This window comes from Leptopilina boulardi, unplaced genomic scaffold (genome assembly GCF_019393585.1).
Source record: "Leptopilina boulardi isolate dan_hultmark-lab unplaced genomic scaffold, ZJU_Lbou_2.1 LbouV2_281, whole genome shotgun sequence".
Classification (NCBI taxonomy): Eukaryota; Metazoa; Arthropoda; class Insecta; order Hymenoptera; family Figitidae; genus Leptopilina; species Leptopilina boulardi.
In genome coordinates, this window is record NW_026137842.1 from 556,846 (window position 1) to 575,905 (window position 19,060).

At 25.9% G+C, this 19,060-nt stretch overlaps 1 protein-coding gene across 1 annotated transcript; it reads right to left on the minus strand.

Moving 5' to 3' along the window:
• Positions 1-10,323: 10,323 nt before the first annotated feature.
• LOC127282149 (uncharacterized) lies at positions 10,324-17,097 on the minus strand. Its single transcript, XM_051306250.1, has 6 exons — positions 16,936-17,097; positions 14,051-14,109; positions 13,592-13,754; positions 12,940-13,138; positions 11,799-11,990; positions 10,324-11,273 (listed from the first exon to the last, which is right to left on the minus strand). Exons 2-6 carry the CDS (start codon positions 14,104-14,106, stop codon positions 11,095-11,097), a joined length of 789 nt encoding a protein of 262 aa, XP_051162207.1. The 5' UTR covers positions 14,107-14,109; positions 16,936-17,097; the 3' UTR covers positions 10,324-11,094.
• Positions 17,098-19,060: the final 1,963 nt, after the last annotated feature.

Below are 19,060 nucleotides of genomic sequence, written 5' to 3' on the forward strand. Positions count from 1 at the left end.
TAGAAAATTTAAGGAATTTGACTTTTTTTGAATCATTAAAAATTTTAAAAAACAACTGGCTTTTCCACATTTTTTTGGAAACTTTTAAACATTAATTATGGCAATTTCAAACACTTGGATTCTCAGGTTTTCTAAAAAAAAACCAAATACTTTTAATAAATAAATGTCAACGTCCTCATAAAAAGATCCCATTTTGGCACTATTGGACTAATTTATAAGGGCAAATTCCTTGCCTAACTTGAAAATTTTTTAGTTTTAACTTTTTCCCTCCCTTCATTTTGAAAATACAAGAGATACAAAAAAAACCTTTTCCATTTCTAAAAATGCTATTTTTATTTAGATGAGGGAAACTAGTCTCATTTAGAAACCTTTCAATGTTTCTATTGTGCATATTGTTAAGAAATATCGAAAGTTTTATTTTAACAAAAAGAAAATCAAAGTTTATGTGTCAATAATTCTGTTTCTTCTAGAAACTTTAACATATTATGGGTTATTAAATAAGTTAAAAACGCACTTTTAGATTGATTAATCAGTAGGTTCCACATTTTCCAACGTTTGTGAAAATCTGTAATAATTAATTTTGCAATATAAACTGACAAAATAGACATTTAAGAAAAAAAACAAACAAAAATGAGAATAAACACTTTAATTTACAATAATTTAATGAAAACAGTATGATGATACATTTGAAATATTGCAGATTAATAAAGCAAATATTTTAAAAATCACGATATTTCTTTACATAAATTGAGTAATTCCAATTACCTCGAAAACTATAACCTTCAAATGGGACCTTTTCATGTGGAGGTCCACAAATAATATAACTATTAAATAAAAATTGTATTTAATAAAGATTTTTGTAAATAAAATGATTACTTATCCAGGATTTATAGAAAATAAAGAATCTTAAAAAAATTGTTATTTTAATACAATTTAACAAACATTTTTAGATAAAAGAAATATTTGTTAATAAAGATATAGTCAAATGTCAATTTTGGAATAAAATTTGATAAAATAACACGTTTTTAATTAAAAAATTTGGTTAAACAATATTATTCGATAATAAAACCCAGAATAACAGGACAAATTATCTAAAATTATAAGAAATTATTGACCCAATTAATAACAAGTTTTAAAGTCAAACTTGTTGTTTCTAAAAAATATCGAGTTCCAAATTCCGTACATTTTTCACATTACAAGTTTCATACAGTTATAGTCATTATATAAATCAAATTTAAACACAATAATATTTATAATAATATTAATAAAAATAATTATTATTGACACTATTATTTCTTAAAAATATCTTGAAAATATTTACTTATCCATCTTACAGGTTAACTGTCACTTGGAAATCTATTTTTGTTGATTATTCATACGTCACGAACTATGAAGATTTCGATAGATCTGTCACGACTTTTCAAAACGTTGCCAAACCGGAAGGACAGCATTTAAGCGTTTGGGTGTATTATAGGTTGCGATTTTTTTTCAAAACAATGAAATTCGTGTGTGACGTAGGTTGAATGCGGGTTAGGATTCAACTTCATACTTCGCGTCAAAGTTTTCAAAAACACATATTTTGAATCACTGTTATCCAAAAATCCTCACAAATGTCCATGATAAACCAAACGGAATTTGAAACTAGAAAAACTAAGCTTTATTTTCATATATATTAAAATAAAATTGAAGGGGGGATGTTTTGAGATATCATGAGTTTTATATTTCAAATCAAGATTTCTTTATGAAATTGTGAGAAAATTAAAAAAATGTTAAGACCAATCGAAAGATCATTAAATTCTCTTTCGAAATAGTGTGTAACATTATATAAATTATTTACTTTTGATATAAAAATATTAACTTAAAAAACGCTCTGCTGGCGATCGTCTTTTGAAGGTGGAACGGGTTGAGATAGAATGCCTCATATATACGTATTTATACCTGTATTAAAACCCCGGAACAAATACCACAAAAAAACCAACCATTGGACAATAGAACCATTGTTAATGGGGATTAACTCTGAGGACCCAGGTAATAATTTCTTTTTTCACATTTATTATATAGAAAAATAAAGATGTACCAACCCTTGGCCAATAGAACCTTTGTTAATGAAGATTAACTCTGAGTACATAATGAAATGTACAGTAGGTTTACATTAACATCGGCACGTCCGACGTCTCGAAATTTTTTCCGTGTATTGGGATCAGAAATCACGCGAAACTGACCCACCCCTGAGCCTTCTTGTGACAACCATCTTGGTTTTTTATCTCTTTCTTTTGTATTTGTTAGAGAAACACGGAATGAAAACATGGCCACCACAACAAGGCTCACACCAGATGGCGTATCGCAGTATTTCAGATCCCAATTATCACAAGGAAATATAAAGATAAAAGTCAAAAACTGAAGAGGTAATGTATATCTTTCTTTCTGACATCAAGGAATATAACATATAATTTTCATTTAATATTGCATTTCTCTATCTAGAGGATTCAAAATAACATAAGAATATCTTCGCCTACAAATCTTACTCTTCTTTCTTTCTGTGTTCAAAATAAAAAAAATATGTATATACCAGTATTAGACTCTCAGAACAATTACCACAAACAATACAAATCCTTGGACAATAGAGCCTTTGTTAATGAAGATTAATTCTGAGGGGCCAGGTAATAATTTTTAAATTTTTTTATTAAATTTTTCTGGGGTTCTAATATAGGTAGGGGAGAGTGATAAACAGTGGGACAGTTTAAACAGTAGGTCACTTTAATTTTCTGAAAAACTACTTAAAGAAACTCGACCAAAATTTAAATGTAAACCATGTTTATGACAACACACTATCTATACGCATGCGCATTTATACTTACACAGCGACTAAAAATGTGATTTTTTTATGCTAAAAAACATTTAAAAATTCAAAATTTATAATTATTACAATGATTGTTCGGCAACATTTGAAAAATAACACTTGATAAGAGAACGACTATTCAAATTTTCCTCAAAATTGTTTTTATGTTATGACCAAATTATGGCGTATGATCAGCAGTACTGTAAACGTAAAAAAAATAATAACAATTTTTTATATGAAACTTGACATCGTATTATAAAAATGTAAAATATTATTAAAATATAAGTGTTTTGCAACATTTGTTAACGTTATTTAATGCAAAAAATATATATTTACAAAGTATGAAGCAGAATATTATTATTGAAACAAATATTCATTATTTAATAACTAGCAACTTTGTCGTCCGCAAGCGGCCGACTACGTTGCTAGTGTGTATTAACCATATTTTTTATTCATTTTTTTTTCAAAAAAATTTAATATTAGAAATGTAAAAAAATATTTCTTTATATAGGATCTACTACCCAAGTAACACGAAATATTGCTTGAATGTCAAGCTGATATCAACCGGGAATATTTTTGTGACATTACGGGAACATTCCTCGGTGATTTATCTATGTGACGGTCTTTCACACAAAAAATGTAACGCATTACAAAACTTACATTCTACATTCATTAAACCTAAATAATTCTGTGGAACTTTACTTTCATCGAAATCTTCAAAAGACATTATTGCAACTCCTGCACTATTTTTATTCCGATTATCGTTTTTACATGTCAAATTCTTTTCTTCACACATTCTTTTCATATTCCGTTGCCGTAGAAAATTTTTTCTTCTTACATGACAAATTATTTTCATGACGCACTTTCTTTTCATCTTAAGTTTCCACTGATATTTTTCTTTTCCTACATGCCAAATTTTTATCCTTGCGTATTTTCTTTCCATCTTCAGTTTTTATAGATAATTTCTTTTTTTTGCATGTCAAATTTTTTTTGCGCTCTTTCTTTTTTATTTCTGTTTTATTACAATTACGTTTTCTCAATCTCTCATTCTCCTGTCTTATTATTTTCTGCTCATATGTAACTTCGCTCCTTGCCTTCCTTTTATTTTCCTTCTCTTTAATTGCTCGAATTATCTTTTTATCATTTTCTTTACTCAGAAAATTCTTCATTTTTAAATATTCATGTGGTGAAATTTTGTTCACATTATTATCAGTTGTACGAATTATTTTCTTTTCACTAGTGTCATTTAGAGAATGTTTAATTTTTAAATCTTGTGTTAATAGAACTCTGTTAATATTATTACTGTGCCTTACTCTATCGTAATAGACACAAATTCAGTGACAATAATTGTTATTACCGCTAAAAAGTATTGGAATATTTTTATCACCTTTTCTAATTGGGACAATAAAATCAAGCATTTGTACATGGGTGATTCTCCGTGTAGCGCACGATTTGGTGTCTGAAACTTTAAAAAAATTTTTTTATCGCAATGATAAATATCAATATGTATTTTTGAAGATAAAGTGTCAAGAAATAAATATCCATGGTGGGCCGGACAAATTGTTTATAATTTTTTAATTTTTTAAACAAATTAAAAAAAAAATTTTTTTTTGCTTTTTGAATTCTATAAAATAGTTGACATTTGATTTAAAATGTTAATGAAAATTTTTGGAATATTTCACGAAAATATATATAGCGCGAAAGACAATTAAAAATTTTGATTTCGGTAATTTACGGAAATTTTCGAGGTAATTTATGGAAATTTATGCGGTAATTTATAGAAATTTTGTCTAACATTTATAAAAATATGTAAAACATAAATCACAATTAAAAATTTTAATTTTGGTAATTTACGGAAATTTTTGCGGTAATTTATGGAAATTTTCGCGGTAACTTACAAAAATATATACAGCGCGAACGACAATTAAAAATTTTTATTTCGGTAATTTATGGAAATTTTCGCGGTAATTTACAAAAAAATAAATAGCGCGAACGACAATTCAAAATTTTAAATTTGGTAATTTATGGAAATTTATGCGGTAATTTATGGAAATTTATGTGGTAATTTATGGACATTTATATGTAATTATTTATTACTTATCTAAAGTTCAATGTTTAAAACAAATTTTTTTGCTTTACATTTTATGTGCACTCATAGACACTCGAGTGATACACGCCGTTCAATGGAGAAAAAGCCTTACCATGATGATGAGGCCAGACCATGACGATGAGGCCAGACCATGACGCACAAGAAAAACTGAATTTTTTAACAATTTATTAACAATTTTCAATCTGTTTCATATGCATGTTATTTATATTCACTGAACTAATACTACTACACTTCAGTTGACATAAAATATAAATAATTATTAATTTTATTGAGAAATATTTGAAGGCCAGACCATGACGATTCTGTGATTCCCTATGCACATTTGATGCTTTTAATGTGTGAAAAACAAAAAAATTAATTCTGAAAGCAGTTTCTCTCTTAGTAATTCATTTAGGAGAGCTTATTGTTGCTTTTAACTAATAGTGAGTGAAGATTCGATTTTATTTTTATGTAAAAAAATGCTATTTTATAAAAAGGCCAGACCATGACGCAAAAACGAGGGACAAGAATTAACACCAAAAAAATAAAAAAATACAAATTTTTTTTTCACAAATGGTTTTTTTTCACAATTCTACTAACATAAACAATACGAAACTATCAATAGTTTTTATATTGATTACTGTATTTTACTAAAAATAACATTTTTTTATAGAAAAGTGGTACTGGGGACAGGTCATACCATGACGTTTGGCACCTTAAAACAGCTTTTTAAGTAAAATTATAAACTTTTAATTAAAAACGACTATGGGCTCTTGTTTGTAAACATGGAAATTAGTTTTTCCCATTGGATTTATTGCAATATGTGCAATTGATTTTTTAAAAAATACGAGGGACATTAAGTTGTGCGCTACGCGGAGAATCACCCACATACAAAGTACTTTGCATATTGAAAAAAGAATTGGAATCTTTTCTTAATAAATCTTCAAATTTGAACATATGCATGTAATTTAACAATTTATTTCTATTGTCAATAATTTTTAAATCTTTATCACTTAAAATAACATACTCTTTTATGTTGGCCATAGTATACTTCGTTTAATTTTATTTTTGATTTATGAAAATCTAAATATCTTTAACCCTTTCGCTCACTCTCTCTAACATAAACAATTTTGCCTTTTTTTCAAATATAACCAATTTTGCCTTTAATTCAATACAACCAATTTTACCTTCTATTAAATATAACCAATTTTGCCTTTAATTCAATACAACTAATTTTACCTTTTACTAAATATAACTAATTTTGCCTTTAATTCAATATAACCAATTTTACCTTTTATCCAATATAACCAATTTTTCTGTTAGTCAAATATAACCAATTTTGCCTTTTATCCAATACAACTACCAAATATCCAATAGAATGAGAGAACTATGAGTAACTATGAATCAGTAACTACTTTTCAGCCAATAAGTGCAAAAAGGACACTCTTATATGAGTAATCAGTAGTTCATTACAAATAACATATGTACATATTTATACCTGTATTAAAACCCCGGAACAAATACCACAAAAAAACCAACCCTTGGACAATAGAACCTTTGTTAATGAGGATTAACTCTGAGGACACAGGTAATAATTTATTTTCTCCCATTTATTATATAGAAAAATAAAGATGTACCAACCCTTGACCAATAGAACCTTTCTTAATGAAGATTAACTCTGAGGATCCAGGTAATAATTTCTTTATCCCTAATATTATCACTTGGAAATATAAAGATAAAAGTCAAAAACTGAAGAGGTAATGTATATTTATCTTTCTCACATCAAGGAATATAACATATAAACTTTTTCAATTAATATTGCATTTCTCTATCTAGAGGATTCAAAATAACATAAGAATATCTTCGCCTAAAAATCTTACTCTTCTTTTTTTCTGTTTTCAAAATAAAAAAAATATGTACATACCAGTATTAGACCCTCAGAACAATTACCACAAACAATACCAATCCTTGGACAATAGAGCCTTGGTTAATGAAGATTAATTCTGAAGGGCAAGGTAATATTTTTTAAATTTTTTTATTAACATTTTCTGGGGCTCTAATACAGGTAGGGGAGAGTGATAAACAGTGGGACAGTTTAAACAGTAGGACACTTAAATTTTCTGAAAAACTACTTAAAGAAACACGACCAAAATTTAAATGTAAACCATGTTTATGACAACACACTATCTCCAAATATTTTAGCCACATTGATTCATTATTTACAAAGAAAATTGAAAAAAACTGTTTATGACGTTACGGAGTAAATTTTTTCATGAAATACAATGCTGATTTTTATATAGATAGGACAGTTTTAAAAAAAAGTGAAATTGTTACTTCGTTTACTCATGTTTTTAAGTATAATATCCAATAATTTAAAATATTTTAAAATTTTACAAACAATTTTTATTTAAATAATTTCTTGCGATTGCTAAATTTAAACAATGCGACATTAAACACTGGGACAGGCAAAAATTTAAGTTTATGAAACTGGATTTTGGGAACACTAATTATAAGTTGTGTCAGCTATACGCATGCGCATTTATACTTACACAGCGACTAAAAATATGATTTTTTTATGCTAAAAAACATTAAAAAATTCAAAATTTATAATTATTAAAATTATTGTTCGGCAACATTTGAAAAATAACACTTGATAAGAGAACGACTATTCAAATTTTCTTCCAAATTGTTTTTTGGTTATGACCAAATTATGACGTATGATCAGCAGTACTGTAAACGTAAAAAAAATAATAGCAAATTTTTCATAAGAAACTTTACATCGTATTATAAAAATGTAAAATATTATTAAATTATGAGTGTTTTGCAACATTTGTTAACGTTATTTAATGCAAAACATATATATTTACAAAGTATACAGCAGAATATTATTATTGAAACAATTATTCATTATTTAATAATAAGTGTTCCACTGTTTAACACAAACCTTCAAAACAAGAAAAAAGTATCAAGTTCTAAAAACTTGAAATTTTTCTATTTAATCACAATATAATTTAAATAGAATATATGCATTATGTAGAAAAGAGTTAAAACTTTATGGTAATACCAAAAAGTGTCCAAAAATATATAAAATTGACATAATTATATGTCTTTGAAAAAAAGTGTCCCACTGTTTGTCACTCTCCCCTATATACATATATACAGATATATGAATTTTTTTTTATTTTTAAAACAAAAAGGAAGAAGATTAAGATTTTAGACGATGATGTTCTTATGCCATTTTGAATTGTCTAGATAGAGAAACGCAATGTTAAACGAAGAAGTACTTATGTTATATTCCTTGGTGTAAGAAAGAAAGGTATGCGTTACCTATTCAGTTTTAGACTTTCTTTATAGTTTTTTTACGTGATAAAGGGAGAAAGAAATTATTACCTGGGTCCTCAGAGTTATTAATTAATCCTCTTTAAAAGATTGCAGGTCAAGCGAACCCTCATTTGCAAAATAAAGATATATCTTTCTCTCTCCATAACTTGTTCTTTTCTCTGTCACCGAAAACCCAGCAGGGGTCCGGACGGAATGAATGAATGAATGAATGAATACCAAGATTATTATAGTTAATAATAATAATAATTCTTTCATTGAAGTTAAGTTAAAAATTGTGGACATTTGGGCGTTAATGGGTTAAGGGTATTGCTTTCTTCTTCTTTTCAAAACAAATATTAATAAACTGTCTCCCTTTACCTAATTTGCATATTTACTCGTTTCATAAAAGGACTAGAACAAATTTTTGCGCGCTATGCGCGCCCATTTCTTCAACTTGGGGAACTACTATGAATGAAATAGTTCATACCACCTATTACAAACATTCTGATGAATAAATATTTTAAAATAATCGAATTTTCCATAATTTTTCCTTTTTTTTATGTTTTAATATTCAATAACATAACACTTGAGAATTTAAAAAAGCGTGTTCTTAACACTAAAATTATTTATCATATATATGGTTGGTTTTAAAAATGTAATATATATATATAATGAATATTAATTTTGATGAAATACAGTTTAAATGACTATAAAAATATGTTTTGTAATTCTTTTTGTTTAAGGGAATATCGATAAAAAATGTTTTTAAGTTGACAACTGTCAAAAAAGGGTGAATTTTTGAAAACTGAAATTTTTTTATCAAAAAGTGCAATAACTGTGTTTATGATCACAGTGATAATTACAATGAGGTTAAATTTCTGATTAGACAGTCAAAATTTTTTAAACCCTTCTATCGAAATGATTTTTTGGTAATATTATCTAAAGGGTATTTTTATCATTCTTCTTGAATAATATCAAACCGGGCGTTAGCCGTCTAACGCCCTTCTTGCACCCAATGCCTGAGATTTGCATGTAAAAATAATACATGTTTTTAAATAAATTAATCTTTTGTGAATGGAATAATAATAATTTTTTGTTTTATTAAAAATATTCAAAAATCACTAACTTTCTTAGTAATAAATCATGAAAAATAGTTTACTGTTATAAAATCGGAAAATTTTAAATTTCGTACATTGCTTATCATTCATTTTTTAGTATCAATTGTAATCACTTCACTGTCTCTTAGAGAACGTCATTAAAAGTTACTGAATACAGAACTATTATTCGGATCACAAATAATGTTTTTATGTAATAAAATCTTATTCTTTGCATCAATAAATATCGATTAGTCTAAAAAAAGTGAAGGTTGTATTGGAAATTATAAGAAATAAACATAATAAAATAAAAAATTCACATTCCAATCGAATTCATATTCGTGTTTAGAGTAATGAAATTCTTTTTTACCCAGGGTTTTTTAGGGTTGCTGATTACGAATCCGATGTCAGTTTATTAACACCTCACACAGTGCGTAATATTTTCAGAATATTTTTGAAATATTTCACTGAAATTTTGAAATATTTCAATGCAAAGTTCTTAAAATATTTTTACAAACACGAAAATCTCCATGATTTATGAATACGATGTCGATTTTTGAAAATAAAAAATGGCAGATCTAAAATGGTGGCCATATTTAGAAAAATTGATCTCATTTCTTTAAAACTTGTTACTCAGGGGTATTTCAGAGTAATCTGAGTAAATTTAAAAATTTAACCCGCCATATTGGATCCGCAATTATGAATTTCTAAAAACTAACACCACATTCGTAATCAGCGAACCCAAAAATCCCCGAGTTATAATTTTTCGAAGAATCTGAGTAAATTTTCAAAATTCATCCGCCATATTGGATCCGTTATTTAAAATTTTTAAAAACTAAGACCACATTCGTAATCAGCGACCCCAAAACACCTGAGTAACAACTTACAGAAAAATCTGAGTAAATTAAAAAATTTTATCGAATGTGTGTATGTGTGGTTAGATAGGTGGAAGGTATAAATCAAATACTTTTCTCATAAGTTTATATATTTTTGAAATCTATATATATATATATATATTTTTTTTTTTTAACTTTTTACATTGACACATAATATGAGATATTACATTATATATTAAAGTTGAATGAGTCTTTAAATATAATGAAACTATAGAAAAAAATATAACATAAGAAAAATAATATTTTAATAAACTTAACATTCTTTATGTAGTATAATATATTGAATGAATATATTTCTTTTAAATAAAAATATCACATATTTTAAGTCTTCATGTTAAGAGTGAGGAACTTAAAATGGCACGTGTTCTTATTTTAAGCTCAATTTTTGCATTTTCTTGTTTTATATTTAAATTATGTAATTTAATACATTAACATTACAATTTAGAATTTGAGTCGGAAGTTGTAATATGTGCCATTTTATGATATGTATCCTCAATTACATTAATCAAAATTAAATCTTTTAATAATACTTTTATTATTAAGTGAAAATGTTTATAATAATAAGCCCTGAGAGCAATCGGATATTTAGGATATCATACGGATATCCTTGGGATATCTGGAAAGGAGGATTTCCCTAAGATATTCTCAGGATATCCTGATAGGCCCATATGATATCCTAATTTCCGGATATGAATAGGACGTCCGTAGGATATCATGGAATATCCGTTGCTGTTAGGGATTATTATAATTCAAAAATGAAAATAATCAAATGATAAAAAAACAATTACTTTCTTTTCTGGAAATCATCAATTTTAAATAAAAAGAAAGTTACTTCAATTTCAAAATAAATAAAAATTATAAATTTTCTTCATTTTTTCCATTTTCACTAATTTCCGAATTTTCTTTTGTGATTTGACATGAGTTTACTCTCTTCATCTCTCTAAATCCGTCGATAACTTGTGTTAGGGATAATCCTCGTTCCTCTAACATTTCAATATCTTCTTCCGTTTGAAGTTGAAGAAAAATTCTTGCCCCTTATTGAAAAAATTATTTATATTTTAAAATATATACTTCATTGTTATTCATATTTATAATATTATAACATAATATTTATATATTTATATATTACATTATATAAATTTTGAGTCATGCACTTTTTTGAACAAAACTAAAAAGGAATTTACTTTTGATTTTTATATCTAAAACAAAAATAAACAAAGTCGACTTTTAATTTTCAAGTTAGAAAGAAAAGTAAAAAGGCATTTACTTTTGATTGAAATATCTGAAACAAAAGTAAATTTAATTGACTTTTGTTTCTGATGTTCGAAACAAAAGTAAAAAGACATTTACTTTTGATTTAAATATTTCAAACAAAAGTAAATGTAGTTGACTTTTAATTTTGATTTTAAAAACAAAACTAAAATAAAAATTACTTTTGTTTTCAATACACGTTTCGAAACAAAACGAAAGTATCTTCGAATTTAATTTTAATTTTGTAAACGTCCCTGTTTATAACATAAATTATTATTGTTATTATTATTACTATTTTAATTAATAACCTTGTGTGTTAATTTGTCCAATTAAATGTAACGGATCTCCTTTATTACAATTTAACTTGTTTTTAAAGTTGGCAATACGCACTTCCATTTTGTATTTACCGTCTGTTATGGATCCACAGCCGTAGGTTCCAATGTTTCTAAGAGTGCCTATTTTTTCTTCTATGAATTTACTCTTTAGATATCCAAAAACTTCTGGAAAGAATAATAAACAAATTAATTATTAGTAAAAACTAAAATTAAAATAGTCCCACATAGCACAACATTTTTCTGGAAGTTTGCTGTGCAATGTACTGAAATTTACATCGTGCAACAAATACTAAAATGTCCAACAGATGCAAACTTGAATTTCATGCGTTGTAGTTTTTTAAGGTAGCTAGAGCTGCGTATTAATTTTTATAACATATTTATTATAAATTGGAATGTTCATTCTACTTTAAAAAAAGAATAAATAATCCATAAGGTTATGGATTTTTTTTTTAACCTGTCTTCAGGTTTTTAGTTTCAAGTGTGAAAATATTGTGCGCCAACACAGGTTACAAAATATTTTCAAAACGTTACAAATTATTTTTTTCTTCTTCTTATCAGCAAAAATAAACATTTTATTTTATAATAAATTTTTCAAAAAATTCAACCGTTCTTGAATTATTAACAATTAAAAAAGGGCTGTTTTTTAAAACAAATAACCATACCTTTCTTAAGAAAATGGTACAATAATTTTACAAAATGCGTTTCAAAGGTAATAAAATCATCCTTTAAATGCGTTACCACACATTAACATGCAATAATCTGTTTTAAAATAGTATTCATTTCAAATTGACAAAAAATAAAGAAAAATTTTGTTTATTGTTAATAGCAATTAAACAGTAAGCGAAATTTTTAAAAATTTATTATTAAAATATTGAGAAATTAAGGAACCCTACTTTCAAAATAGGACATTAGCAATCTTTTAATTCCTTACATTTGATCATGGAATATTCCTATTAGGTGAACATTTTAATATTACTTTAACATCCCTCGAATATTCCTTTCAATTTAAGATTACATTACGCGCTTCTTCGGTATATGAAAATATAATAATCATCAAATATAAGGGATACAGCAGTTAAGTATTTTAGATATTTTTTATATAAAAGAAACTTACTTATTCTTTCTCCTTCGTGATGAATGACATCAGCAAGTGATATCACACTAAGGTCGAACGATGCATCATCTTCAATTGTATGCATCCCTATTTGACTGATCATTGTTTTTGCAGATAATTGTAATTCATATCTTACATTTCCATAGTTGTACTCTGGTTTTGATGGAACTCTAGCACAACCTCCATCAATGTGAAGAATCTAAAATATGTAAAAATTAATATTTACAAAAATTTATAAATTGCCTAAGAAATTGGTTAATAAATTCCAATAATATCCTGTGAAGAGGTTTAAAATATAATCAAGAAATACAGTGAAATGCAAAAACGATTATGTTTGTTCAATCAATTATTAATAATTGGTAATTGTTAGAAAATTCAAATTGTGACGACACATATAACCACACATTTCCTACCAATTTCCAATTAGTTAATAAATAATTAATTTACGACATTCATATTTTTGCATATGTCTGTACTTTCTCTTTATATTTCTTCACACTTTATAGCAATTCATTCATTAATCTAAAAAAGAATTGTCTACAAATGAACATAGCAAGAATTATGCGAATTAACATTTATGTACTTTAAAAAAAATTAAGGACTTTGGATATTTTTTTAGATTAAATATAATAATTTCTTATAACATAATAACCGAATTTTTTATAATTTTTCTTTCCAAAATATCAATGTCATCCTTCCCCCAAACAACGCATTGGATTTTTTTTCCATTATTGTTATTTAAATAAAATTTGAAACATTCGCTTTTGCCAGCAATTCTTCTGGGTATAATGTTTGATATATATCCAATCAATTCTCTGAAAAAATAATTCTTTTATAATTCCACAGTTTAGAAATATTTGTAGTACACTAACAAAAAATTCAGCCGACATATTCAACTACTGTTTGGTAGTTAATTAAAAAATAATTAAATTAATTATTAATTAGAAATTTCATTATTTGGTATGTAGTTAAGAATTTTTAGTTAAGTTTAACTTAAAAAAGAAATTGAAACAGTAGTAAATACATAGAAAATAATTTCAACTATCCATGAAACATTTCATTTTATCTACAATTTTTCATTAAAATTATAATTAATACTTAAGAAACATACACTGTTTTGTCCCAAAACTCCACTGCATCTATAGCTTCATTTGATGAAAAGTTCATATTCTATAAAATAATAATAAGTAAGTTTATTATACAAGTGACGGGTAAGCGTAAGCAAAAATTTATAAAATTTGCTGTATTTATTTTCATTCTATCTTTTTATGTTACAATGAATTCCTTGAAACATAAAAAAACTTCATTACAATAAAAATAGCAAATTTTAGCAATTATAGCCCCACTGATAAAAACGTTTAACATTTCTGGACCATTTTAGTAATATTGCGGGTAATATTATTGTAGGTATATTGTAGAATAAAAATATAATACATAATTAGAATTAATATATAACAATAATATTATGAATAATATATAACAATTTATAAATATAATTAATGAAAATATAACAATTTATAATTTATTTATAATTTATAATTAATAATTTATTATTATAAATATAATATAATATTACTCGGTGGTATTATATGTTTGTAATAATAATATCGATCATTGCGAGTAAAGATGATAAAATAAATAAAAGACTATTTAATGTTTCCACGGCACAGCCGTCCTTTTCAGAACCTCAGGTACAGTAAACATTTAAAAACAAAACTTTATATACCTCCAAATGATCGATATTATTACAAATAATGTTACAGTAATGTTTAAAAAGTATACAAGTTAGGTAATAAATAATTTTACAAACTTTTAATCAGTACTGCCTGATTGATAAAGACACGTATAAATACATGTATAAATATACGTATAAAAACACACATTTTTATACGTAGAAATACACATGTTTCTATATGTATATAAAAACATACGAATTTATATCTGTATTTATACATTTTTTAAAAAATGCAAAACAAAAGTGTACACGTGTTATCACATGTACAGTGCCGCTCAGCAGATTTTGCCCACCTTTGAGAATTTTACGCTTGGCGAAAAGTTGTATATTTCAGTTGCTAATAAAGATATAACAATGAGTGAGGACACATTTTTTATATTAAGAATTTTTTTCAAAAGCTAACCGTTCTCGACTTCTTACTAATTACAAAAAGTGCTGATTTTCAAAAAAATCAAAATATGTCAAAAAAAAATAATTTTTTTTTAGGTCTAAATATTTTTTTTCTAATTCTATACATAAAAAGGCACATTTGTCTTCTCAACAATTTTTTTCAAAAATCAATCGTTCTTGAGTTATGACTAGTTGAAAAAAAGTGCAGTTTTTTTTAAACAATTGTCCATATCTTTGTTACAAATTATCGTATTAAAGTTTACAAGGAATCATTTTAAAGGTGATAAAATTAGCTTTCAAATGGCTTATCAACGATTAAAATGTGATGACTGGTTTAAAAACTGCAGCGATTTTAAAATTACAAAAAAACCGGAAATTTGGGATTTTTATTTTGAGCAATTAAACAATAACAAAAAATTTTTTTTTAATGTCTGTTTTAGATATCATAAAAGTAGAAGACATAATTTTTCAAAAAAGTCCTCACTCATTATTAGCTTCATTAGCAACCGAAATATAAAACTTTTCGCCAAGCGTAAAATTCTCAAAGGTGGGCAAAATCTGCTGAGCGGCACTGTATATTAGTAAAGAATAATATATCTCATATATATATATATATATATATATGTAAAAAATGTACAAATATTTAATAATATAGACATATATTAATACGCGTATTACAGAGAGAGAGAGAGAGAGAGAGAGAGAGAGAGAGAGAGAGAGAGAGAGAGAGAGAAAGAGAGAAAGAGAGAAAGAGAGAAAGAGAGAAAGAGAGAAAGAGAGAAAGAGAGAAAGAGAGAAAGAGAGAAAGAGAGAAAGAGAGAAAGAGAGAAAGAGAGAAAGAGAGAAAGAGAGAAAGAGAGAAAGAGAGAAAGAGAGAAAGAGAGAAAGAGAGAAAGAGAGAAAGAGAGAAAGAGAGAAAGAGAGAAAGAGAGAAAGAGAGAAAGAGAGAAAGAGAGAATTGTAATGTTAAATTATTCATAATACATGTAATGTTTTACTTATTAGCGTATAAGTTTACGGTAATATTATAACACTACTGGCCTGCGTGAATATTTTTCGTCCGGTTTTCCGCCCGGAAAATCCGCCTAGAAATCAGTCCGGATTGTTTCACAATCGGATTTTCGGTCAGAGAATTTTAAACAATCATCCTGATTTTTGAGCGAATTTTCAGGCGGAATATGGGGCAAAAATTTTCACTCAGGTTAATAATTTTTTCCACAAATAATATTTTTTAACTTCTTTTTCTAATTTTAATGTAAATCTATTACATCTATCTATCTTTATTTTTATATTTATCTCTAAATTATTTAACTCAAATAAAATAATAAATCAGTAAGTATTATTAAATTGAGAAATAACGTCTATTTTAAAATAAAATTGTAATTTCATTGTAACGGTTAAGGCACTTATTCACGTAAACATCAGTTTATTTACCTTTCTTCTTATCTATCACACTATACTTCGAAATTTAATTATCTTTTATAAAATTGAAAAACGTATGTTGTCAAATGTGATATGTTTCTAAAGAAAATTTCATATTATTTCATATTAAATCCAAAATTATATCTACTGATTTATTATTTTATTTGAGTTAAATAATTTTATTAATTTTTCTAATAACTAAAATAGCATTCATTAAATTAGTAGATGTAAAAAATAAAATTATTTCCTTACAACCGTCTTTATATTACATTAAAAATTTTACTTTAGAATAAAATATTAATAAAATAAAATATTTTTACATTTTAAATAGAATTTTTATCTCTAATATATATATATATATAAATATAAACTCTAAAATCAAAAATTATAATTAGATTACTTTATGAATAAAATAATGTCACAAAATAATAAAAAATCTTAAAACTTACCTCAAATTTCACTTGAAGTGGAACACACTTACACCTTCCAAAAAAATTACTTAAAACAATTGTTTCTTATAGCACAGTGTGCGTATGGTCCTCTACACGTGTTTCCTAAAGCTCAATTCCCGAACGAAAGAACGACTTGAAAGATCTAGTAGTAGGAGAGACTAAAAGGAGTGGATCAAAGTATATAAAAAGAGGGGATAAAGGGAGATACCAGCGAAGTACCATGACTTAAAATTTTAAATGCCTAACTATGAAATTGTAATATCTCAATTTTTATCTTTCAATTATATACCTATATATTGAAATGATCCATACTTTTATAAAAATGATTCTGAAAAATTATTGTATAAATTTTATAAGATTATAATTGTTTTTATTTTCATAAATTAATGGTACAATTATATTAAATTTGGAAATATAATTCAATTTACACTCACAAACATGCACTAATATTACAAAAATTTTTTAATATACCTATAACTGCCAAAATTTGAAATTTATGAATTTTGAAGTATCCTTTTTTTATAAAGACCATGGCACTTACGAGGTTAAGAAATAAACAAATCTCCAATTGAGGCGTTGGGTGCAATAAGGGCGTATAACAAAAAACGACAAACGGAGAACATTCAAGTTAAAGTTTTAAACTTTAATTATTCAAAAACTGTAAATGCAAATAATAAAAAAAAAATTTTTTTCAATACAGGTATGCACATATTTATATAGATATATTTTTATTTTCAAAACAAAAAGGAAGAAGATTAAGATTTTAGACGATGATGTTCTTATGCCATTTTGAATTGTCTAGATAGAGAAACGCAATGTTAAACGAAGAAGTACTTATGTTATATTCCTTGGTGTAAGAAAGAAAGGTATGCGTTACCTATTCAGTTTTAGACTTTCTTTATAGTTTTTTCACGTGATAAAGGGAGAAAGAAATTATTACCTGGGTCCTCAGAGTTATTAATTAATCCTCTTTAAAAGATTGCAGGTCAAGCGAACCCTTATTTGCAAAATAAAGATATATCTTTCTCTCTCCATAACTTGTTCTTTTCTCTGTCACCGAAAACCCAGCAGGGGTCCGGACGGAATGAATGAATGAATGAAGGAATGAATTCAAAGATTATTATAGTTAATAAAACAAACGCGCGTAAACGCGCGTGAATTTTTTGTAACTGTGACAATATATATACAAATAGTATATTTTATACATTACATTTAATATTTAACATTAATTATACATTCTTTTTTATTTTTGTATAAAAGATAAAACTTCTAGAAGGTAAGGAAAAAAACATCGTTTATACAAAATATTTTGCATAGGATAAATGATTTTAACTGCGTTAAAATAATATGTTAAACTTATAATTTCCCAAGTAAATATTTATAGTATGTTATCATATTCTAATGAAGTTAACACTATTTGTTATTTTATTGCACAACCGATATTTTTATGCAATAAAACCATTTACTTTGAATAAAAAATGAAGTATCTAAATGCAGGGATGAAATTGGTTTCTTTACCTAAAATTAGGGGAAAAGGGGAATTTTCGCATTAAAAAAAGGGGATTTTATAAATCACAAAATAATTTTTATTTATATTATATACACTCCCAACCGATAATTTTTGCCCACCTAACGGCGAAAATAGGCCTGACAAAAAGTTTTGTATTTCATTTTCCATTTGAGATAAAAAAGTCATCGAGGGCTCATTTTAAAGCTTATTTTCTCAACTTTTACGTAACATAAGAGAAATTTAAAAAAATAATTTTTTTTAATATTTTATTGTTCTTAAGGCAAAATTAAAATTTCCGTTTCTTTTTTTTATCTTTTTAAAACTGATACCATTTCTTTAAAAATCATCAGATTTAAACTTTATACCATTCATTTGAAAGGTAATTTTATTACCTTTAATATGATTATTTAAAAATTCTTCAACGTTTTTTTTACAATGTTGTAGGCAATGGTTTAAAAACACAGCATTTTTTCTCAATTGTTGATCATTTAAAAACAATTAGTTCTTTTCAAAATTGTATTAAAAGATAAAATGTTACTTTTTATATATAGAATTGGAAAAGAAATATTTCAAATTTTTTTTAAAAAAATATTTTTTACCATATGTACAATG

What these genes read in the sequence shown, in the direction of transcription:
- LOC127282149 (XM_051306250.1), bottom strand. Translation starts at nt 14,106, where the DNA reads ATGAACTTTTCATCAAATGAAGCTATAGATGCAGTGGAGTTTTGGGAC. An exon ending in GAAAAATTATAAAAAATTCG is followed by an intron (nt 13,139 to 13,591) that starts GTTATTATGTTA and finishes TACATATTTTAG; the next exon opens with ATTCTTCACATTGATGGAGG. An exon ending in TGGACAAATTAACACACAAG is followed by an intron (nt 11,274 to 11,798) that starts GTTATTAATTAA and finishes TTTTTCAATAAG; the next exon opens with GGGCAAGAATTTTTCTTCAA.